Source organism: Orussus abietinus, unplaced genomic scaffold (genome assembly GCF_000612105.2).
Source record: "Orussus abietinus isolate OABI.00-Male unplaced genomic scaffold, Oabi_2.0 scaffold4, whole genome shotgun sequence".
NCBI classification, from domain to species: domain Eukaryota; kingdom Metazoa; phylum Arthropoda; class Insecta; order Hymenoptera; family Orussidae; genus Orussus; species Orussus abietinus.
The window spans coordinates 3,056,870-3,081,211 of record NW_019396014.1 but is presented as its reverse complement, the minus strand read 5'-3'; the positions used below and the strand labels follow the sequence as shown (position 1 = coordinate 3,081,211).

The 24,342-nt window shown below is 51.4% G+C and overlaps 2 protein-coding genes across 9 annotated transcripts in view; one reads left to right on the top strand and one right to left on the bottom strand.

Annotated features, from left to right (window-relative positions):
• Positions 1–24,342, top strand: part of LOC105695562 (heterogeneous nuclear ribonucleoprotein K) — a 110,005-nt gene that overhangs the window by 69,620 nt on the left and 16,043 nt on the right. The window lies entirely within an intron of this gene.
• Positions 17,182–24,241, bottom strand: LOC105695567 (cytochrome b5). Of its 3 annotated transcripts, none has more exons than XM_012417222.2 (2): positions 22,915–23,278; positions 17,182–20,618 (listed from the first exon to the last, which is right to left on the bottom strand). In XM_012417222.2, exon 2 carries the CDS (start codon positions 20,613–20,615, stop codon positions 20,214–20,216), a length of 402 nt encoding a protein of 133 aa, XP_012272645.1. In that variant the 5' UTR covers positions 20,616–20,618; positions 22,915–23,278; the 3' UTR covers positions 17,182–20,213. The 3 variants fall into 3 exon arrangements, with proteins under 3 accessions (XP_012272645.1, XP_012272644.1, XP_012272643.1); XM_012417221.2 differs by lacking the exon at positions 22,915–23,278 and adding an exon at positions 22,509–22,783; XM_012417220.2 differs by lacking the exon at positions 22,915–23,278 and adding an exon at positions 24,101–24,241 and having other exon boundaries at positions 19,211–20,618.

Here is a 24,342-nt window from a genome sequence, read left to right as displayed (position 1 = left end):
GAAGCGACAAAGGTTCTTTTGAATTTTCTTGTCTGACATTTTTTTACCTCTTCATCGAACGATAATTTGTTAAATCACGATCCCGCCCTGTCAGTTGATATACTCGCGAACACGAAGTTGCAATTTTCCCTTTAAATTCCGTCCCGCCGCGTCTCCTCGCAGCATCTAGGGGATGTTTGTCCAAGGGGTCGTAATCCCCTCGGCGACATTATGCGTCGGTCTTATCTCCTCGAGGGCCGAATTCGATCCCGAGAAGTCGGTCTGGCCTGGGGAAGATTTTTCACCTCGTCGGATCTGGATTAGCCCTGGCGAATTTCCGCGAGGGGGTGTCGAATCGCGGTTGACACGGTGAGCGAGCATCCCCCTTCCTCCCCTACCCACGGGGGAATCCTCCCTCGAAAGTGCCGCCGAGGGAAGCCGTTCGAGCTCTCTAGAAGCGCGGTAAAAAGGGAGCGAAACCTCGGACTTCCGGTCGGCTGTGAAATCCTGTTAGTTGGCCGAGCGAGACGAGAAGAGGGCGGCCGAGAGAGAGGGAAACTCCGCGAAGTCCTCGCATCCCCGGACTCTCTCCGCCGAGTAAGTGAATTCGCGTGTCCGCCGTGCCGCTTAAGAAAGAAAACCCCAGGAAATTCCCTGACCACCCCGAAATTTCCTCGCCCCTTTTACCGTGTCGATATCGTCCAGGAAAAAGGTATCTCGACCAGAGAAAATTACTCCGTTGAAAAGGAAAAATCCAGACTTCCCTGAGGTAGACGGATCGATAGGGTAGATGTTAATCGCGGTTATTCTTGATAATTACGATGAACACGTGTCAGAAAAAAAATGATTAAATCCATGGATTACTTTCAGGGGGATCTATGTATCGCGCTAAGAGCCCCAAATTGCCGGTGCTTCGAGTGCCTGCGAATTGTATCGACTCGCTTTCATTTTTTCGAGCGAAATGTTGCGACTGGTCAGTTTTTGAAATTTTTTGCTGGGCCTGGCGCCGAGAAACGAGAGTTGATTAAATTTTGTAGTACCGTTGAGCACCGCTCGGAATTTGTCACGTACGCCCTTGTGCGAGTTTTACGGGCTAGGTTTATACTTTATATACAGGTGTACTCGCGTGTACACTCATACCCGAATATTCCTCGTATATTGCCCCGTGAGTTATCGATGAGAAAAACGGTGCCGTGTTCGACACGCCGTCCCGGGGGCGACGGGGGAAGAAAAGGCCACCCTTCTGATATAGGGTGGAAACGTATTCCTGAAAGCCCGCGCGGATAATTAGATACGTATGCACGCGATGGTCTTATTAGGGTTGTCGTCGATTTAACCCCCTCCGATATTTCCCATCTTGTCGTCCGTAACTTTCCTTCGCCTTTGGTTGGCGACTTGCCAGTTCACCCCGCGCTCGAATTTTCCTCCCCGTGAATCTTGCACGCTCCGGGCAAACTTCCGCCATTTTTCCTGCGACCGTTTTTAAAAACGTCGATCCCGGGATTTACGAGAATATGGCCTGGATGTGTGTGCATTTTTATGGGGTTTTCGAAACCCCGACAAAGGGTCCACTTTTCGGATTAGTTAGGGAATCGGGGTTCTTCCGTTTCTTCCATCCAAGAGAGTGAACGCAAATTTGCACTTTTTACTCGGATTTCGCTCACTACCAGTACCACCCAATGTTCCCAGGTAACGTAATTGCTATTTACGGGAAAGGGGCTATTTTTTAGTTATTTAAATTTGATGCAGTCGTTATCTAGGCATAAGCGAGGGTCGATGTTAATTCCACTGAAGCGGAGTAAAGGGATGCAGCAAGGCAGAAATTCGGGATTATCACTGCATCGTGGCTTTCCGGGTTCATTCGGGGTATAGTGCAAGTGGGCATGGAACCCTATGTGTCTTGAGAATCCAATTACACCCTCTGAGGGCCGTGCATACCATGGTTCGACTAATACATTCCCCTGCTCCGTTTTAACCAGCTCGCTAGCGATTAATATGCAATTTTTAATTCCACTTTACCCGTTACCTTTCGGTCATTCATTTTATAGGTAAAAAATGTCGGATGGTGATTTTACATCCCGTGTCCCGCATTAACCCGTCAAAGCCCGGCTTTAATGGCCTCGGAGTTTTCTCGTTGAAATTGATGCGCCGAAAATTGAAAAATAATGCGGTTAGTGAAAATGCTTGCGGGCTACTGAACTCTTTTCCCGTACCTGGAATTATGTGCAGCCTCGTTCGAAGCAACGAATGGAACACGCGCATATCCCCTACATAAAGTCGGTACTACTAATTCCTGGCAATTTGGTACTTGTACTTCCAAATTCGATCCTTTGACCCGGTCAACTGAATATCCATCGAGATTCCGCGTCGTCGAAGTAATTACTTTCCGTGCAAAATCCGCGGTAATTCCTGCTTTTTGAATACGCCGTTTCGTGCGGTACTCTATTTTATTAAATACCGCGTTTTTGCGAAATAAAAAAAAACAGGGAAAAATGGCCCGACCGCGTGCAGCTGGCTTTTACAGCAGGTACTGTAAACCCGCGTGGGCAAAGGTCCAGAAATGTAAATCAATATCGACAATTGTATGGACTCACGAGTTCTGGTAACACGTATTACGGGCTGTACGTCGATAAGCACCGCACGTCGCGGGTTTTAACTAACTAAATTAATTCACCTTGTGCCTCCGTTGGCCAATTACGAGGTTCGACTCTCGATACGAGGCCACGGCCTTATTCCCACGGCGTCGGCTAAACAACTGGCCGCATCTGACGTGACCCTGACAGTACCTCCTTTTCATGGCGAACATCTGCCGAACCTCTACGTCAAGAAAGGAATAGTCAACGCCCCATTCTTCCGGCTGCATCCTTTAAACGCGCAATCAGCCGCCATCAGGCCTTTTCCCGACTGAAAATTGCGGCCGAGAAGACGTCTTCGGTCCTCAGCCTTCAAGAAATAATTTAAAGGGACGCGCAAACTCGATTTTCCATGTGGAACGGAATTTTTTTCGGTAAATAGCTCATAGGTTCGGCGATTTTTTCCCCCGAGGTTAGCTCCCTCGTGGAAATTTCTGTGGGCGTTTGCGGGGTATCGGGCACTTCGCTATCGATTACCAGGAAAGCAGTAAGACGAGTTAGCGGGAATAGGTCGCGTGCGTCGGATCAATATCGACAGCCGTGGCGAACTCGCCGTCCACTCGACGTACGAAACACCCCCGCGACACGTGCACCTACCCCTCCGACGATGAGACGGATTTTTCCCTTTGAACGGGAAGAAATTTCAAGAGCTTTCCGAAGGAAGGCGCCCCTCGGAGAAAAGAAGACTGCCGGAAGAAATCTTCCTGCCACAGGGAAACATCCCCTCGGAGATGCTTCCAGTGGCCGCAGGGCCGGCCCGGGAAGTTCGGATGAAATTTACGAGGGCGAAGTTTACTTGGCCGTCATGCGCTCGCAAAACCTCAAAAGTCTGGTATACGGATTCAGTTGTAATGAGAATCAGGCCGAAGTTGCCGCTGCGCTCGATAAAGGAGGAAGGGGCGAAAGTCGTCGACTTCTCGCTCTACAAACGCACAATTTATAGCGAGACACTCCCCCCCCCCGTTGAAAAAGCACTCCTCGAAAGAGAAGAAAAAGTTCATCTAAATTTTAACTCCCAGGAACTTCCAAAAAATATGTATTCCTCCACCAAAAACATCCCATACCTGTAAATTAATTTCAAATTGAAATCCACCCCCCACATGTGTGTTATAATTAGTTGTGCGGTGAAAATTAATTCCAAGCGAGGGAGAGAAAAAAAAGTGAAAATTCGAAATTCTGCGCCCCGTGTAGGGCGGACGGACGCTGCTCGTTCCTGGGGGTTATTATTTCCTCCCCATAATTTCACGGGAGCGTATTACACGCTGGCCCGTTATGCCAGCCTGTCCATTCCCCGCGGCAGGAAGTCCCGTTTGCCGTCATCTGTGCCTTAGAATTATTTAAAAATGGAAACGCTAGCCGTGCCCGTCGGTGCGTGAAGTTTTTCTCCCCCCTAACCCCCCCTTTTTTCCCGAGGGTTTCCCTCTTTTTTTCTTCCCCCTCGGGTTTTTCGCCGCGCGACAGCGGCGACGGTGTTTCCTTCCGCGACATGTGTTCCTGCAGGGGGTTTGCCTGCACGCCATGCGAACAGGTGCTGCAGGTAACGAACGGTTTCGAACCGCTGCCACGCCAGGTGCCCTCGCTCAGTGACGTACCGGTCGTCGCATTTTTCAGAGGGCCCTGAGCATTTCCCGCGTAGCGTCCCAAATAAAATACTGCATATTACTATTCATAACGAGGGCCGGGAAAGGATGGAAAAGAAAAGGGAAGGAAAAAAGAAAGTGAGAGGAAGGAATCCCCGTCGGGAAATAACCGATGGCTGCGATGGTCCCGGGCGACCCGATAGGTGGTGTTAGTATGCGATGGGGAACCTGGTCGCCCTCATTTTTTCGATGATTTTTCACGGCCGCGGAATATGCATCACGCGAGAAATTATCCGAAGGAGGCTTGGCGAGGCCCTTTAAATTAGGGGGAGGTCATCCGTTTTGAGGGGTTGAATTAATTCCAGGGGAGGGAAAGGGTGGGAGACGTATCGAAATTTCATATTCGAGGGTTTTCCCTCCAGAAGGGGCACCCCGTGTTGGTTCTAAGCACACCTATTCGCGCATCCCCTCGATCGCACTTGACACCTTTTTCACCCTCTGATCCTTCCGCGCGGATTGATTCGGCTTATGGAATTTGGGCTCGTCTATCTCGAGGAAGAATATTCCGAAAACGGACCGAAGGTACGTAAGGATCGGTCTCACCCGCGGTAAGCTCCGCCGCGGGGAAATTTATTCCGGAAATTTGTCAAGGGGGTCGCGTGTTTGAAAAGCGGGGAGACGTTGCGAATATTTTTTAACTTTCGGAAACGCTCAGGGGGAGTGCTCCCTGCTCTCACCCCCGGTGGATCCGCTCCTCGAGGGCACGGCGCAGCCGAAGGGAGGGGCCTCTCGACCCTTTGGAGTCGCGAGCGCGACCTAGCGGAACCAGGGGCGCAGGCCTCGGTCGCCGTGTCCACCGCCGGCTCAGTACTCCGCCGACCGTTCTCGCGAGCGCATCGGCTCCCCGACTCGTTCTTTCCGCCCGCCTTGGACCCACAATTTCCGAGCCGCTTCCAAGTGAGACGAGGAGCCTCCCCGTGGCGTTTGAAAAAGCCGGAGCCCCCGTGCCACCGGGCTTCGATCACTCGGTTCGCGCACCTCCCTCGGAGGGAGGGGCCTAACGGGGCCAGGGGTGCCCGTCGTCAGCTCAGTACGCCGCCGAACGCCCGACCGAGCGGATCGCCCTGGATCGCCCCTCGGTCCCCCCGTGAGTCCTCGGCGCCGATCGGTCCGCACCCGAGAGAACTCCCGGAGGACTTCCAGGAGGCGCTCTTCGACGCGATGCCACGCCACAGGAGGGACGGACTCGGCACGGCTCGCCGCCGCGAGGGTCCCTCGGGAAAGGGGTGAGTCGCTCTTGGATGCTACCTTCTTGCGTAATCTTCCGCCCGCCCGTTGTCGCGAGAGTATACCGACGAGTACGTTCGTATCTATTAGAGATCGAAACGAGTTATTTCTTCAAATCTCGCCCCATTTATTGATCAATAGGGAGAATTGAACAGGAATGAAAAAAAAAGTGTGGGGATCGAGTCGTCGATCGACGTCTCTCTATCAATTATCCTGGCCCCTAATTTGCACCGTTAATTTCCATCCGCTCCGATTTCCATACTCGTACCTCCCGCATATTATGATAACTCGAGGTAATCATTTCAATATCGCGTATCGCGAGAGTGGGAGAGAGAGAACAAACAAGTGCGTTCGGTTTGCGAAAGTGGGGGAGTATTAATATTTCTCTGAAGCAGCTGCCCGGTTGTTTAAACATTTGAGGGGCTGGTAATTTGATTACCCTTTCCAGAGCCCTGGCACGCTGGTTGGCGCCCAAAGGGTTGAATGCGTTTGTATCACGCGGTACACCCTATGGAGGTGGGTAACACCCCCCTACAGGGGGTGCTTAGGCGGGTCTAACCCTTTCGTAATCGCGGTATCGTTTGCCGTATCTCGCGCTGATAAGGCCCCCTCTCTTTCGGGTCCTCGTAATTGTTTCAGATTACCGACTTTCCAGGGATCGCGGGAAAATCGGGAAATACGTAAGGAGGTAAAAGCGAAAGGGCGAAACGCTGTTCGTTGTTTTCCTCCGCAATGGGTTAATGCGGCCTTTTTTATGGGAAGTGGTCGGTTGATGCAAATTAAACGAGCTAATGGACGGGCTTTCCTGTGTATTGCGGCAATTTATATCGCCGTCGAGATATTTCCTCGCGGCGTATTTGCCGAGAGGGTACTTCCCGTAATGAATGATTGTTGCGCCGAGGTGACCTGATAACGCTCTTTACCGGACGCGCGAACTGACGTGCGCGGAGGGACGGGGAGAGAAGTACTCGCCTCGATCGACGAAATGCTACTTCGAATTATTTATCAATTTATTAATTTATTTTACCCTCAAGGATTCTGACCGAAGAAATTCCTGATATTAATTTCACCCCTAGGAAATAACCTCTGTACGATTTAAGCCACTGACAATGGCTCGTTCCCCGAGTTAGTTAGAGGCCTCGTTATTGGGGAAAAAATGGCTGCGGGTTAAATCAACGTCGTTTCGTTAGTGCATTAAGTTGCACTAATTTATTCATTTCTTTTTTTCTCTATTTCCCCAAGAAAAGGGGGAGCCCTTCAGGCTCGAATGTTCGCCTTTTCCACGTGGAGTGTAGGGTATACCTTCCACTTCCTGGTATTGTTACCAAGTTCCACTAATTGACTCGTCGTGCTATATTTCGCGGTTACTCTGCTACATTATGCCCCGTCTGCCTGGGGTACTCCTCAAATTGTGTCTTATTACCGTGAAGAGCTCATTAATGAATCGCGCGGTAACCGCGAGTACGCAAGTGAATTGCCATTAACGTAGGTAAGAGGGAGGAGGGCGATTTTTACCCCCTTTCGACGTGTCTTTCGTCCTCCCTTATCTGGTCGCGCCGTGGAGTCGTCTTGACCACTCGGGGTCGATTAAATTTACCCCTTTCGCGATCCGGGCCCCTCGCAATAAAATTGTAATCGCGAAAAGTAGTCGTAGCAATTGACCGAGGGCGACGGGGTTCGATCGGTCGGGTCGAGGGGGAGGAAAAAAAAATTATTCTAATGCAAGACGACAAATTGATTCCCAAGGAGGGGTACTTCCTAGCCCCGACTTTCTTTCTCTTAGCACCCCCGCCAAACGTCTTCATCCATCGAGGGGGCGCGGAAGCGCGAGGGTGTTCGGTTTCTCATTTCCTTCTTTCTTTCCTCTTTTTTCTTGTTTCTCTCCTTTCTCCTCTCCTCCGCCTCATTTTTCTGTATCCCCTTTTCCTTTTTTTCCATGTGAACCTACGCCCTTTCTCGCTCTGGCCTTAATTGGATCTTAATCATTCAACGAGCACTCGCGGTGTTTGCCGATCGGTTGTACCGAGACCTCCGATGGATATTTCCTGCGGTCGTTACACTTTATTTCGCGCAATTCCTGCCCAATTATTCCTCAGGGCGAAACCGCGGCTCGATACGCCCCCCTATCCCACCCCCCGGGGGGGCTATCTTTGTGTTCTTTACTTTGTGCCGTGGCCCTCCGCTCGGTCGCTCTCTCGGCGCTCCTCTCTTTTGCCCATTTTATTTGTCTTCCCTTTATCGCGACTCGTCTGCAATCATTGAACATCCGCGTGAGGGGGGGAGAAAAAGAACGCAAACGCGGAGGACACTGCCGGGGACTGGAAAGGATTTCTCGAGGCTCCTGCTAGACGTCGGGACGCCGATCCTTCCTTCCTTCTACCCTTCGACCTACCTTTCCCCTTTTCCTGGCTTTTTAATTACGATCTCCGAGGAAACCCAGGAGATTCGATAGCCTCTCGATGCCCGATGTCGGGATTACTTGCCTCCCCCCTCCTCCGGATCTAGGGAAATCATTTTCAAATCGGACGGGAGAGGAAAATTCCACGAAACGCCTCGCGAGAAAGATATCGTTATCTCCAAGTACGGATTCATCCGCGATTCCCTCTTCTTCCCCTAGGTTCCTATTTTCGTAGATCTCTTGTATTTTTCTTATCGCGATGCGCCCTCCGGTTTTCGGGGAAATGATTTTCACATCACGAGGAGGGAGGAAATAAATCCTTTTCCGTCGCTAATTACAGATTTTCCGAGATTCCCCCTTTCCCCCTAGGCTCCTATTTTCGTGGACTCGTTCTCTCGGTCGCCTAAAACGCACGGGTAAATTTCGCACGCTTCTCCATGGAAGCTGGGAAAATTGTCAGAATTCTTCGTTCCTTCGGTCTCGTCGGTTCTCGCGTAGGGTAATGGCCCGTTGTCGTGCGTAATTATGTTTACCACGCGAGAGGGGGAAAATGTTTACCGGCGAGTAGCCGATCCGTCATCCGGTCGGAGGGAGCGAAGAAAAGGAGTAGTTATGAATTATCGTCAGTTACGAGATCGTTAAATTTCGAAAGGGGGCGTCGGGTTCGCCGGGGAGGGGGGGCAGGGTATTTTCGCTCTCCACGTTCGGCGAGATTAATGGAGAGCGGTTCTGGAAAAGTAATGGAAATTAATGAACCGGGGGATGGAACTTCCCTGACTCTTTGTAAGCGCCTACGTGCGCCCCAAGATTGATGCTTCCTTCGGACCGGAAGTTAAACAGGGAGTACCTTAGGACGGTGCGACTCGGCCCGCGAAGCACATTGATTATTGATACGCATCGGCCCTGTATAACACCAGGAATTGCCGCTCTTACATAAGTCATGAGCAGACGCGCTTCGCAAATTGGGAAATCTCTCGATACTTTCGTTTTTGCCGCCTCTCCTCGAGCGATCCTTAGAAAAATCGGAATATCTTTTATCGGTTCGACAATCGTCTTCGGCTAAAATTGGTAACCCCGGTGATATCGTTACGCCACCCTCGGAAATACATCCCTCGTTCAGTTTACGGGGCCCCTTTTCTTTTCGCGGTAAATTATAACACAATTCGCGCGGTTGGTGTTAACTTTTAAAGTCGATCTTGATATACAGTGGACGGAAAATTTTCCGCCTTGAATGACTTAACTGCATTTATCTTCCGCAATAATTCTCACTATCGAAGTCTCACCTGGTCGAAAGTTCACCGGCCAGTGCTCCCCGGGAGCTTCTTCCCGGCAGTTTTAATTTAAAAGCCCGAGCCCCGACTCTCTTTGATCAGCCTCCGACAAAGGGGGTTAGGTTACCCCGAGAATATCCGTCACGTTCCCGGGCACGGGGGGTAGCGGAAAAATGCGGCGGGAAAGAGGGGGTCGAATCGAAGTAAAACGGAGTCGGCAGTCGCACAAAGCACGCACGTGGATCCTTTCATTGCTTCGAGAAAACGTCCCGATCGGTCTCCAAGCTCTCCCCTCTACCCCTTCGGGGGCATCGGGGGTGAAGAGGACCACCCCTCGGGCCACCCTCTTGCATAATGCACTCGGTACATCCTATATTAATCCTACGCGACGCAAAGGATTTCTTCGCCCTCTTGGACGGGGTTCAAATTCCTCCTTAACTTTCCGCCCCCGGGGGGTGGGGAGGTGGGAGAGAAGCTACGATAACGACTTTTTAAAACAGACCGAGCCCTCCACCCGGACACCCGGTGGGTCTCACTGCGAGAGATCGATGGCGCGTCTCCGATTTCTCTTGAAATTTCGCCCTGCGGAAATTGAGTGCGGAAGTATTCTCGGAGGGGGAAAAAAGAAGAGAAACGGGAGGAGGAAATAAAAAAGGAAGGAAAAAGTAACGAGGTCCTGAGATTTTAAATGTCAATTTTAATCGCTAGCGAAACGGATACCTCCGTGAGGTGTCGAAGGTGCAAGGGTTGTTTGTAACGCGGAGGGTTTTTACGGGGGTCGAGGTATGGGGAAAATGTCACCCCGAACCAAGATGCGGGGATCGACGCCCCTTAAGGAGTATGTGTAGTTATTTTAGATTTTCACCCTCGTCCCGAGGGAGGAGAGGAGAAGGAAAAAAAACAGGACCTTTTTCTCGTACATTCGGGGTTAACGCGTATTTCCACCCCGTACAGTTAAATCCCCGAAGCCTCCCTCTCTTCTCTGGCAGTATTTCTTTGTTTAATAACTCTGCACTCGCATCGACGTTACGCACCCCCTTCGAGCTTCAGGGCTTTGGGGTTTTCACCATGGTGTAAGGTGTCGCCGTTTACAGGGGCTGCTGGGGTAGCGTCGTTATTTATCGTTCTTACAGGCGCCGCAAAGTTCGCCACCCCGGAAGGCGAAGGGCCTCCTTCGGGGGGAGAGGGGGCGTTTTCGGAAAAATAAACATCCCTTTACGGGGGCAGCCCCGATATCACCTCCCGGGGGGGGTTTGACACACGAGTCGCCTTAGGTGTCCCTTAGAGGGGGTGGTGCACCCCCGACTAAGGGATGTCTCGGTTGTCAAGACGCGAACCTCCCCCGGGGGTCGCTGGGGGTGGGACCACCCTCGGGGTCTCCCCCGCGATCCTCCATCGGTGTTGCCTCGGGAAACTGTTTATTAAAAAGCTTTTAGCGATATTAGCCTGCGCGGGTCACCCCGAAGAGGGGTGGCATTGCTTCGGGGTGTGGAGGGTACGGGGGACTTCCGGCGCGTTTACGAGACCCGCTCTGCGGTTCCTTCGACCTCTTCGGTTTCATCGGCCTCCTCTCCTTCGGGAGTGCTTTCGCCTCACAATTTCCGAGACCCGGACCCGAAGTTCGACGCCTCCTACGCCGCCGCCTTATTTCCGGCGTCGTTCGATAAAAGACGACCCGAAGAGAGGCGGCCTCCTCGTGGCCGGGCTCTCCTCGTAGAGGGCGTGCTCGAGGAAATTGCTCGGTAATCTTGCCCACTTTGCTGCTGCCGCGGTTTTTTCGGAGAGGCCTCTCAAAGGGGTGGCTTCATTTAACCCGGGATTCCATTCGTGAGGGGGGAGGGGCGCTTCTGATTTCTTCCCTGTGGGCCGCGAAGTCTGGCGAGCCTTTCGACCGACCCCTTGGGTTAAGCCACGCTGACCGAGGAGCGGCTTGAAGGGTGACCGAATTTGCGGCTTTTGCAATTTCCGTTTCTTCGGGAAGGGGGTCATTTGTTGGATGAGGGTTTGTGGCATGGTGGAGATAAAAATGGCGTTTCAGAGGCGTACCTTTTTTGACTTTAAAAACCTTTTTTTGATTCAAAAGGGACTGTCCTCTCCCGAGCGATTTACGTATCGTGTCCGATGTTAGGTGCTCGGCGAGTAAAGTTATGTCGCATTTAAATGTCCCCTTTGGGAATTTCCCGGGGTACGATTCGATTCCCGGCGTTCCTCCGGGAATCTCTCATCCCCGGGGAAATAGAGTTGTAGGGAAGCGTCTTGCGAGATATTCAATTTCGCCTAGAAGAATTACAGGAGTGGAGTTCAAGCCGTTCAGCGTCGATACCAGAGGCTCGAATTCCTCCCTCTTGGTTCTCGATTTCTCGCGGAGCCTGTCGGTGCTTCGAGTTTCGAGTTGGGTTTCCTCCAGGGGTTCTCTTCGGGTTCCTGGAGAACCCTGATCCTATTGGAATCGCGAGTTTCCTCTTTCCTGGACTCGTCTCCCCGTAGAAGCAATCGAACGGCCGTTAATAAAAAATACCGTAAAATGAAAATTAATAAAAAAAAAAAAAAATCGCGCATCGATGTACCTCCGAGTACTCGTTTACCTCATCTTGGAATAACCACGCCTCTCTGCCCAACCCCGAAGTTGTTTGTTGAAGGAAAAGGGGCGGGAACGATGAAAAAATTGTAAATACTCCAGGGGAACCCCCCCCCGAGTCAATTTTCGAATTTCCCTCCTCGTTTCCGGGACGGTCGAATATCTCCAATTTGCGCTCCCTTTCGCCGATGCCGGATGTGTGGATACGTGGATATTAAGCACCCTCTTGGCTTCGTTATTTGCTAAGCCGAGGGTAGCTGCGTCCGATAGTAATTATTACTGAACGCCCGTGAGAGCCGAATCGATCCAGCTCCTCCGTGCTTCTCACCCTGGAACCTGCGAAACAATTTTTAATTGCTAAAAAAAAATAAGTTACCCTCGAACTCGCGGGGATGGAACGCTACTTGGGGTTGTGCTTCGGTCGGGGGAAGAAACATCTAAACGGGGATTATGATGTGCTGATTTTTTTTTTTTAAAGGAATCACCCGAACCGGGGAAAATTTCTCCCGAGGTCGGAAAGTTATTCGGGGTTGGGCTTCGCGGTTTATATTTTTTAATTTCGGGAAGATAAAAGGGGAAAAAAAAGTTACGTGGACTGAGGTAAATTTCTCCCAAGTTTGTCGGGTTTGAAAAGCCAGTCGGGCGGGGTTCGCGGCAGGGCTCGCAGGAAGGTTTACGGATATCTATGTTAATCTCTCTCTAAAAAAAAAAAGGAAAAAAAAAAAGAAAGAAATTACGCAAACCAAGTGAAAATTTCTCCGTCGCTCGGAGTTGAGAAGCCACTCGGTTTGCACTTGCTGGAAGAAGGGAGAGCACGGTTTAGTGCCCTCCGGAGCATTCCCCTTCCTCGTTTCCGGCAGCTCGGAGGGATCGAACCAAGCTAGAGAATCGCCGGGGGAAGCGGAAGCGAAGGAATCGCGAGGGGTCGCGAGAGAACCAGTAAACAAAATCGAAGTTCCGCCAGCAGTTTTCCGTCTGCTCGGCCCCATCGAACGGTCCAACTTGGCCGATCTCTGGCGGGGTTTGTCGGCTCCCCTTCGCCGATGGGGGAGGGGGTTGTCCATACATACCCACCCATATATCGATATTAGATGGCCTCTTGGCCTCGTTATTCGCCGAGCCCGGGCTAGCTGCGTTCGATAATTTTGCTCGTGGGAGCCGAACTATACCACCCCCCACCCGGTCCTGTACTTCTCCGTACTGGCCGAGTCCGCTCGGGCACGACATAGTTCCTAATTACCTTGCCCGACCACCGAAATTATTCACCTACCTCGGGAGTTCATCAGCAGATTCCGACTGAATAGTTCCGACCTCCCCCCCAAAAAAAATTCCAGACCACGGAGGACCGACGATTAATTGCGTCTACGTTCTACGATATTTTTTCGCGTTTTTTTTTTTCGCCAAATCCCTTTAAAAGGGGAGGAAAAAAATTGGACACTCAAGCCTCAGAATTCGTGAGGCTTTTTCCCAAACTGTCCTGAATTGATTCGAATGATTCACGATATAAATATGGAGGGTATACGGAAAGTCCCGTATTTTTTTCTCTGGCTTCTTCGGTTTCTCTTTTACACCCACTTGGCACTTTAATGTAAGTATTCGGTGCTTTGCAATTTCGCGGTTTGAACCGAATCGCGTTATCAACAGGGTCGCGAGGGTCGAAGGCGCAGCTCTGGGTTTTCGGTCCCCGCGGAAACTTGGAAACTAGCGAAACCGCCGTTCGTTTTATTCCATGAGGGGGCGGGGGGTTGGAAGGAGAAGACAGTGGAAACGACGTGGAGCCACAAACTTGCCGTGAATATAAGACTTTATTGCGAAGCGGAGGCGGAATCTTCTCGCTAACTGCATTGTTACCCGGTTCGGCATTGAGGGTACCAGTGCCCGGGGTACCGAGGTACCGAGAGTAATTGCGAGCGAACAATAATTTCCCTCGTTCCCCTCATTAGGGATGAATAACAACGGGGGGAGGAGAGGGTCGCGGATTCCTCGAGATGTGCCCCCCCGTTTTTTGCGGCGAAGGGAGAAGTCTCGAAACTCAAAGCCGCCGACTTTGGTCGGCGTTGCTCCTTCGGGGGATATTTTGACAAGATCCCCCGTTTTCTTCCTAACTTCTTTTCTTTTTTTTTTTTATGGGGAACTCGACGTTCCTCGTTTCCGATACGTCCGACAGGGACGTACCGGTAATATCGGCTGTCCATTCATATCGGCCGGTAAATTTAATCCCACGCGCTCGATGGTATCCGTCGGTTCCCTTTGAAAGCTCTCCTCTCCTCTCTCGGTTTCCTGGGGGGGCATACAGGGACGTCAGTTGGCCACCGACGTAAGCTCCCGGGAAGATGAACGGGAAAGCGGGATTCGATTGGCCACGATCCGGGAGAGGGCGTATATATATATACTGCCGAACCGAGCATTGCGCCAGTTTGGCTCGCTGCCGAGGGGGCAGGAAAGTAGACTCGAGAAGAGAGAGAGTGACAATAAGAGTAAGATGGGCGCCTCCACCTAAAAGGGAGTAAACGCTGGTGCGTCAACAGCTTCCACGTATACGGGAGATATACTCCCCTGGGTCCGAGCCGGGACGGGAGTTATGGGGTGGAGGGAAGGGACCCCCCGACTTTGCTCCTCGCGTGCTTCCCTTCTCCTGGCATCTGGGCGAAGGGAATCGCGAGCCCATTAGGGACGGCACCTAAGGCCTGCTTTTTTAATTCGCTTCTCGTCGCGTTAACGGTTGGCGAGGCTGCGGAGTCTGGGGGAAGTTCGAGGTTTTCCCTGAAACTTTGTCTCGGGCCATGGGAGGTACGAGTATCCGCGAAGATGTGACATTTGTTGGATCCTTTTTGTCCGCAGCCGTGTACGTTAGAAATTAGTTGAAAAGAAGTCCCCCAATCGGCAGAGCGGGACGTTCGGCCAAGATTTGATTTCTTCTCGTCACGTAACGACGAAGCTACCCGCGTCGGAAAGTTTTCGGGAAAATCAAGGTTTTCCCCTGACTTCGTCGCCGTTCCTGATAAGAACGGACCGGGTAGAGGAGACGTCCCTCCAGGCTCCTCGTAACGAACTGGGTCGCTCGACGAGTTAAAAAAGAGAGGGAGAAAAAATGCGCGGTAAGCAATTTCAAGAAATGCCGGGAAAGTGTAATAAGTAGCGAAGCGGAGGAAGCGGCGCAACCTTCGCGATGGCTTTTCCCAACCTTTTCCCGGCATCTGGCCAATCGGGCATCCGAGAGCGAATGCCCGGTCCATTAGCACCGGGCGGCAGGCCAAGATTTTAATTCATCTCCCTGCAGTTTTATGGACGACCTCCCTCCGCCTCCACCTGCTGGGGGTTAAATCAGGATATCTCCCGAAAACGCCCGGAAGCGGCGCCCGAAAACCCGTCGCCTTGGGACGAGTTAAGCTCGCCTGGAGTGAAGTAAAAAATGAACTGCAAAAATTCAATCAACCTCTTGCACTGGAAATGAATTGGCAGGTTCCCGGACTCGTCCACGGAACCCGTACACTGAACCAATCCCATCGCCGAATTTTAGAACGAATGCGTTTAACCCTTTGCGGTGATGCCGCCACAGTGGCGGCATTCGCAAGTCGTAGAAGTCGGTGCCGCCAACCTGGCGGCATGATGTCATTAATCCCTCAAATGGTGGAGGAAATTATTTTATAGGGGCAAGATGTGCGTCATGTGCTAAATTTGCTCCGACTAGATGGTACTCCCATCAGAGAAATTTGCCGATCGCAAAGGGTTAAATAATGGACCGTCGAGGTATATAGCCGATTCTCTTATGGGGTGACGTAACGCGAGAAATCCGAGGAACGTCTCTTGGCTTTCGTAACGGACGACTTGTTTTCGGGCCGATCGCTCGAAATTCCCGTCGCGAAAGCTATGGACTTTCGGGAATGTGCGGGGGAATCGTTATCGAACGTGGGTGGAGAAAGAAATACGGCCTGAATCAGGCGGAGGCACATATATACGCGAATACATAGGCGTATACATAAATACCTATATACACATCTCTCGACGCACTTCCGCCCTTTTTTTCCCTCCACTTTTTCCTGCTGTTGTTTTTTTCCCCGCCTTTCCGTCGCCTCTCTATTTTTCGAGATCCGTATATTACGCGAGTGGAAAACATCGATGATCGCCCGATGTCCTTTCCTCCCCTCCTGAGGGAGCTGTCGGGGAAACGAAGTATCGATAAGTAATTGAGTTCCCCCGAATCGGCGGATAAACGACGTATTCTCGCCCCCACCCCGCCATCCCCTTCTCGCCCGTTTCTTCGCGGTCTCTCTTTCTTTGCGTTTTATTAGCGCATTTGCGTTCCCCCCGACGACTCCCTCGACGTCGATTCGGAGCGAGTCGTGCATCGAATTCTGATTTGGACGACTAGCAAGACTTTCCACCTTGACTTGCATTCGATAAGCCCTCGTGTTATCGCTCCGACTATCAATTCAGCCCTAAATTCCGCGGGGGTATTAAGGTGACGTGAACTTCCCTCGAGCAAGTGGACTCGTAAGAAAATCGTGAATCCAGGGAATTTCTGGAGTTTCACTTGGATTTCTTAATAATTATTGTACGGAAACGGTACTGCACGGAATTGTATAACTCGACGCGGCTGTCGATATATATTCGAACGTGAACTCCGTTTTACCGACGTCGATCATATCCCTCGACGTGTTTCACGTCACCTTGAATATCGTTTTCAGGCAAGGAAATATATGCATTTCCCGTAATGCGTCGTCGGTTTTATTCCATTTTCCCCGTGTTTCTCTCTTCTTTTTTTTCTTCCTTTCTCTTCATTTTCTTTATTTACATATTAAGGGGGAAACGAAGTCGCGAAACTCGTTTCCAGGATAAAGCGGGGACTTTCCGAGAACAAATGCACTCTTCTGGGTTCCTCGGGGGGGTTGGCAAGACGCGAGGTCTGGCTTTATAAATAAAAGTTGAGACGTGAGCTCGCAATAACGGGGCTCAAAGCGAGGCGTACGTACTTTATACGTACGTTCGACGTTATCCGAGACATGCGCTCACCATGACCTCCTCCAACTGCACCTCCTGGTGTACATGTATCGCGCGGCCTCTCCTTTATGCAGTTTTATGCAGTTCCAGGCGGAGCGATAATTGCCGAAGTCCCGGCATATCCCTCTTACGCGATATCCCACGGGGAAGAAATATGTTTCCATTATGTCGAAGGGCGGATAAGGCGAGAGCCGGGGGGATCGCCGTTATCACGGTCCTACTCTCGGGGTATGGTGGATCTCGTTCCTGTTTTTTCTCGTTTTTTTTCCCTTTTTTTTTTTCACGGCGTCCTACGCTTTTATAGCCTGCATCGGGTGCACGGTAGCAGGAAATAAAACCGGGGAATATCGAGGGCATCTTGAGTTATCTAATATGTCCGGTGTCAAGGTGAGATGTGTCGCGGGGAATTCGGATATTAATAATCCTTGTTGTGGAAGCGTTAATTTTTTTTTTCTTTTTATAATTAAAGTCTAGAAAAATGTTAAGTACCTCGTTGCTCTTTCGTAAGATTTAGACCGGGGAATTATCCCGAGGGAAGTGACGATCTGGCCGGACATAAAATTAATCCTCCGGTGATTAAGAATGCCCGAAGGAGGCGGCCGGGCTTATCGATCTCGCATTAACGCACCCGTAAAGGGTGCACTCGAGCTTTATCCTCACTTGCCGAGGTCTATGGGGCCGGGGTTTAATCGCCATCGAAATGGCCGGGTCTCGGGTGAGGCCTTTAAGTCCAAAGAAAACTGATTTTACCGGGCGCGGACGTCCTCTCCTTTGGATCGCAATCCTCTCGGCTCGCAGCTTGCAGCTTGCAGCTTGCAGCTTACAAATCCGTAAAGAACGAGCGCCGGGGCTAACTGGTTGAACGAGCCCGGTGTAATTCAATTGTTCCATTAGAAACTTGACGGAGCAATTAGACCGAAGTTTCGCCGTCGAAGCATTTGGTATAATCAGCCATTTGACAGTACCTAACATCTGGGCGCAGTGTCGGACACGTAATTGCACTTTAACGTGTAATTGCGTTTATCATTATCCCGAAGTTCGCTCGCCAACGTTGGACGCCATCGATACGGAAAATGTGATTTATTATCCATTAATTGCGTACCGTCTCTCGGGAATCGTCGCGCACCCCGGAATAGGCGTCATGCGCGCCATCGCATTTGGCAATCGGTATCGTCAAGGAAGGAAAAAAACGACAAGGCTCGACGAGTACTTGGCACGGCGCACCAAACGGCGGAATATGTCACGGTGGAAATACTGCGCTTTTATCGCCGTCTTTATGCCCTGCTCGCGATTCGTCCCCATTTTAATGACGGTTTCCGCGGATCTGTCGGACTCGCGTCGTCCTCAAATCCCGACGCCATTCCAACCCTGTACCATGAAAGAAAAAGTCATTCCTTCCGCCCAAATTTAAAAATAATTACTCCCAACCTAGAGCTCATAGAAGATATCCCACATCCCTAACATCCAGATCGACATTTCGCTCGGTAAGAAAATCGTTCCATACGTCCGAAAGTAAAACTAATTACTTCCTGCTTAGAACTCGAAGAAGATGTATCCCATATCCTTATCTTTTATATCGACACGCCGCGAGACAATGAAAATCCATCCTGGAATTACAGGGATTCGCTCCATCAAAACTAGTCGACCCTCGACCCATTTCAATGTTGACTTCCCCGAGAGACAAAAGTGCACTTTTTACCGCCATGATCCTGGCTATCGTGTCCTATAGTGGGGTTGTCACCGACTTTACGTCCCCTTAATGGCGGATGGTCCTCCGACGATTCGATGGGTCGTCCCTTCCTTCCCTTTTTCGAGGGTGGAAAAATAATTCGAAATCGAGGCGCCGGGTCGTCGTTTCGCGGTCGGGGTGGCAATCATTTGTCAACCGCGTCAAAATCAAATTTCATGACGAGCGTAACCATCTCTCTCGCGCTCTCTTTTATTATCATCGCTCTTCCTCCTCTCTCGGGGGTTTCTCCTCCCCTTCGCGTTGTTAAATTCTCGCGCTCCAGTTGCTCGGCCGCGATCACACCGCGGCCATTAACGGGCCCCCGACTTATCCGATTAATTATTAGCGAGCGAGCGACGCCCTCGGCGCCCGTTTCCCTTTTCGCGGCACGGACAATGCTCGTTTCTTCTTTCCGGTGGGGGGAGGCAATGGAGGCAGGAGATCGACAAACCATACGAGTGAGGAATTCCGGGAGTCGGTCGATGTTTTTCAAGTGCAAATTAACGGGAACGCCGAGGCCGTGAGCGGGAATTGCGGAAATTTAGTCTCCCCGTAAAAAAAGAAGGAAAGGTTGGAAGAGGAGAGAAAGAAAGGCGCACCAGCGCATTCGGGGATGTACTCGGCCTATGTCGATCTACACTTTGACGGCCATGCTAGGAAAATACGTAAAAACGCGAGCTAGGGGGAACGCTGCCGACTTTTTGCTCCCGGTATCGGAATCTCTTTTTATCACTGTTTCGTTCCGCCGGGGTTCTTTTTTTTTCCTCCCCGGTCTAACTTATTGATCACTGGCTGATAGGGTTTTGAGTAATGCACCTATGCGGAGGGTGGATTTCGGCGTTACTCTCGCGAAATTCTCGCGTTATTCGCACGTGGAGTTGTATAAAATACACCTCCCCGATATGCCGCGCGAAGTCGAACTCGATTTAGCGGATCCGGGGAATAATTTCCCATAGCCGCGGAAATCCGGTAATCTTTCCTTTTCACCTAGTTTTATTATCCACTTAAAGTACGGCGCACCGACAAGAGCAGTTTGTCGTTGACGCGTTGTTTCCCGTTAGTCCAACGGGACGTCCTCCTCTCTGTACAATTCTTACTTAACGGCGTTCGCGTTATGACGAATGCCAGCCGAGTAATAACGGCAAAAGTGGCCGGCCAATGGGAAACGTGGGGAACAAAACGAACTCCGGTGCCCTTCTCGGAACACGAGTGTTCCCGGCGATAAGAAGAGAGCCGAACCGTTGTATCAAGAACAAGGGACCGTTTCCATGCAAATGTCGGTGCGTTACCATCGCGTACACGCTAAACACGGTATAATACCCCATAAAACGGGAATTCGCGCTCTACGTCGTGCCGCATACCGAGAATACCCAGCTCGGTACGTTTCCTACGCACTTTGCGTAACGACCGCCACAATGGACGGCTTCATCGTCGGGAAAAAGAAGCGCGTTAGTCGCTCCGGTCCGAAGAACCGACGGCAAAGGACGTCGAGAGGGTATTCTCGGGACAAAAAGGGGGCGACGTTTCCTCGGCCACTCCTTCGAGGCTCCACGGATACCCGCGCACGATAACCAGGGCACTTAAGGAACCTAGAGCACCGTGATAAGAACGGGACTCGGGGTCCGATTCCCCCTCGACGCAGTTTGTTAACATCTCCCGTCGTACGTTTACGCACTCACCGGGGGGAATCGTCCTCGACGGGAGGGGAAAAAAATGAGATAAATATACGCGATAAGGGAGAGAGAACGGAGGTATCGCTAGCGCAAGTAGTAGATGGCGAAGAGGACGGCGAGGAGTCCCACGACGAGCAAGTAGAACGGAAGTCCTGGACCCGAGACGTACTTGTCCTTTTCCGGGTTCTTCGAGCTGGAGCCCGCCACCCAGCCCTTCTTCGGGGTCTTGTTCGTCTTCTCGGCCTCCACCAGCTCCCCGATCATATACTGCTTCATGAGCACTTGGGCGTCCTCCGAGTGGCCGACGTCGTCGAAGTCCTCCGAGGCGTCCTTACCCCCGTGGTCCAGCAGGACCTCCTCGCCCCCGGGGTGCTCGTTCAGGAAGACCGTCACGTCGTACACCTTGTCGTGAATTATTACCAGCGTCTTCCCCGTGCCGTTCGACTTGTTCACCTCCTCCCTCGTGTACTGCTTCGCCGACGACATTTCCTGAAATGCGAACCATCAGGGGTTACTGGTCAGCTAGGGGAGGTTGCTCGGGTGTCGTTTATATATTTTTTTTTTCCTCCGGTCGGTCGCGGCGCGAGCGGGAGATTTGACGATTGTCTCGGACGAAACCGCGTTTAGTCGTTTTCATTTTTCTTTCCCGTCGTGGCTTCTTACGATTGTCTCGTCCCCGGACGAGACACGCGACTTGTCTACGATCAAGCGTGCAACGTCATCTATATTTTTTGCTTCGAGTTTCTCGCAAGTAATCGTTCTTCTCGAGTTTCCTGGTACGCGAGTGGTAGCTGCCGAGCACTAAAACCCGTGACGTAAGGCGAGGTACGATTACCTCTTTTTAAACGCTATTTGCAAAACGAAGGCACGTGGAGTCTCCCAGAGTATCGTCGAAGAGTAACTCGAAAAGTTCGAATCATCCAAGTCCAAATAGAAGTTAACAATCGACTCGGATAATTTCTCCCATTTCGGATGATCGAAGGTTAAAACTTTCCAAGTTAAAATGAAAACCGCCTTTGAGCTTCGTACCGACCGATTGGGAGTTTCGGCAAATTTTGAAGGGTCCGAAAATTCGTTTTGTAAGACATGAAAGGAACCGCGGCAAGAAACGGAGCTCGAGTCAAGTTCGGGTGAGAGTCAAAAGCTTAAGTTAAATCAAGGGTCACTGGCGAAATAAACCAAGATCGATTAACGCGGCTTAGCGAGGGCGCGCACTCGCTCTATCTGCAAATGCAATTATGATATGCTTTATTAACGACGTTAACCAGGCCCGCTTCCAGAGACGGCGATTATCTCGACGAGTTTCGCGGAAAGGAGAATAATCGATGACATATCGAGTACCTCGTATCAGGAAGTAAATTCCGCGGGTGAAGCTATTATCTTTGGGCGATCGATCGTACGGGATTCCGAGTGTATTGAAAATAATGAAAAAGAGGAACGGTCGGAAGCGTGAAGTAATTTTTTTTTTTCTTTTCATTCAAAACCACTCCACGTTATCCTCTCGAAAAGAGCCACGACTATTCGAAGAATTTCCGGCGACTACGTCAGGAAATTTGTGCGAGTAATTACGTCCCACGGGAGCACGTGCCGCATAGAAGCGACAGGGCGATCCGTCACAAAGGCGCAAATCCCTCGGAGGTGAAAAGGAGAAAAAGGAAAGAAAAAGAGAGAGAGAGAGAGAGAGAGAATAAGACGGAGAAAAAGAAGCCGAGAAATACGGGAAGAAAATTCAAATTTCACTCGTCGCTCGTCCGAGTCGAGGACGCGGCGCGCCTCGCCGCGCCTCGCCGCGCTCGGAGTGTAGGTACGAGAGGCTCAAATTTATTACGCCGCGCGTTTCCGTACACTCCCGGCATTCCCGCGCGGCAATTGAAGGGAAGCCCCGTCGAGAGAGCGTCGCCGGAATCCGGAGCACCGCGGGAGCGAGCGAGACGCCGACGCATTCGAGACCCTCGGAGAGAGACGAACTTACCGCCACCTCGGGGAGCCGTTAAGGGCTTTTAAGGGATGACGCGGCCCGGCCCTATAAATATTGACGCAGGGCCGAGCCTCGCGAGCGGTTTTTGCAGATTTCCCGAGAGAGAAGCGGAACGTCGCGCGAGAAGGAGAGAGGGCGCTCGCGGCGGGCCCGGGGGCCCGAGAGAGACGGCGAGACGCGAGGCCGAGCCAAGGCCGAAGTCCCACGGAGTCGCACATAGCGCGGCGCGATCGAACTCGCGTTTAACCGCGTGCGTCATTTCGAAGGAAACGTCGGTCGGAATGAAATTTTCGGCGCGTACGTATTCGCCCACGATAAACGCACTCCGGGTGACTTCGACGTAACCTCGCGGCTGAATCTTCGACCGACCAAGATGGCCTACCGATGACGCGCGGACCTACCGCAAGAGGAACCTCTTCTCGAAGCTGCGTACTCGCGTGGACTGTTCCGCTATGGAACGATGACTAGATTTATTCCCCGTCCTCGCTGAGCGCCCCCCTCTCTCTCGCTCCGCTTATCGGGCCTTCTCCAGTAGGAAGGCCGCCGATGTTGGCAGCCTCTTTAAACGCGAGCTTCGACTTTATCCAACCGGTGGTTCACGGAATTATTCGGAACGCGGATATTTCCTCGTGTCAGACTTCGATTCTCAGCGATTTCTAATTTTACCCTCCTCTTGAAGCGCGGCCTCGCATTGGTCGTGCAAACGGACGAACCAACGTCCTGACTTCTGTTTTTCTAAAACGGATCGAACCTCGAATTATCGGCGTCCACGTATCTGTCGTCGATAACGTTTAAAATTACGCTTACCGAGGTAAACTCCGGAGTTATATCATTCCCCTACGTCGAGTTCTTCTTCCTTCTGGAATTTTTGATTCCGTCCCCCGATTCTTTTATATACAGGAGGCGTTTAGCGCATTTTAAGATGTCGAACTCGTTAACGTTAGTGCCGCGACTTCCGAATGGAGGGACTCGAGAACGATCAGACCTTGCTCGCGGCGGCGCCGTTAAACGGCCGCCATTGTCCCTCGTTGTTCCCCACGCCGAGGAATACCTATTTCGCGCACGCGTTAACGCCGAGTCATGGCACCTGGTTCCGTTTAACGAGTTTCGAGGTTATGTCGTCCGGCAGGATTTCCCTACGGACCGCGCTTTCCGTTGGAGCGCGGGAATACGATTGGCTCGCGCTCCATCAATTCAGGGAGTTTCGAACGCGTTTCTGACGTCACGGTCTACGGCCTTCGGGTCGGCCGACGCGCCACTGCGCGGATCTACCGCGCATTTCTGCAGTACCGCTCGGTGGGGGAAGCTGGGCCGTTTAATGATCACTCGTCTCGAGGCTTCTCGCGTGATTTCCACGATTGCGTGCAATCGAGGGCACGAATGTCACTCAACATCTTATTAGCGCCCGCGTTTAATATCTTCCAGTCCTCCGTTTTTATTTACATTCATTTATTCCCAGGAACTCGGGAAAAAATCAGGCAACTCGGTGGAGTTTCGCGCCAAATACGTTTAAAAGCATGCGCGAGTAACGCCGGATACTTAACGCCAAAATTCGGCGCATCGATTCGATAAATATTTATTTCTCAATCGGGAGAACTTATCGTGGACCCATGTTTGGCATAATTAAGATACATTCCGTTTTGCAGGGCCCTGTAATTCTTTTTAATAATTCATACGGCATTTCCTAACCGAGGGAGAACGCAACGATTTGGGTCAAGAGGGGAGGATTTATCGATCCATTATCGCCAATGCAGGCTAATCCTGGCGCACCACTGATGCACCCGTCATGACGCTATCATCGCGCGATATACAATTATCCAGGTACCCTGTTGGACGCGAATTTTGTTGACAAGAGATTCCCCTGCCGAAGTAACCCTATCTTATCGCGCCGATGTTACAATTGATTATTCCAGTACCGATGGCTCGATAGATACGGAAGTGGCGCTTATCGATCGGTTAATAATTTTTCTCGGGTAATATCGCTGTCACGTACCTCGGACAATGGTTTTCCCGGGTATGGAGGAGACTATTCTCTGCGCGAGACTTTCCGTGGACGACGCCCGTCGAGCATGGTAAGACTCCAAGAACTGGCGTCGAAAGCGCGGCCGAAGCGTCGAACGGGCCGAGTCATGATGACACGATAACCTCGTGGTTCGCTCCCGTACACGTTGCACCGCTGATAAGATCGCCCTGCCGTCGTTGCGGACTATTCCACATTATTGGCCCCGGCCACGG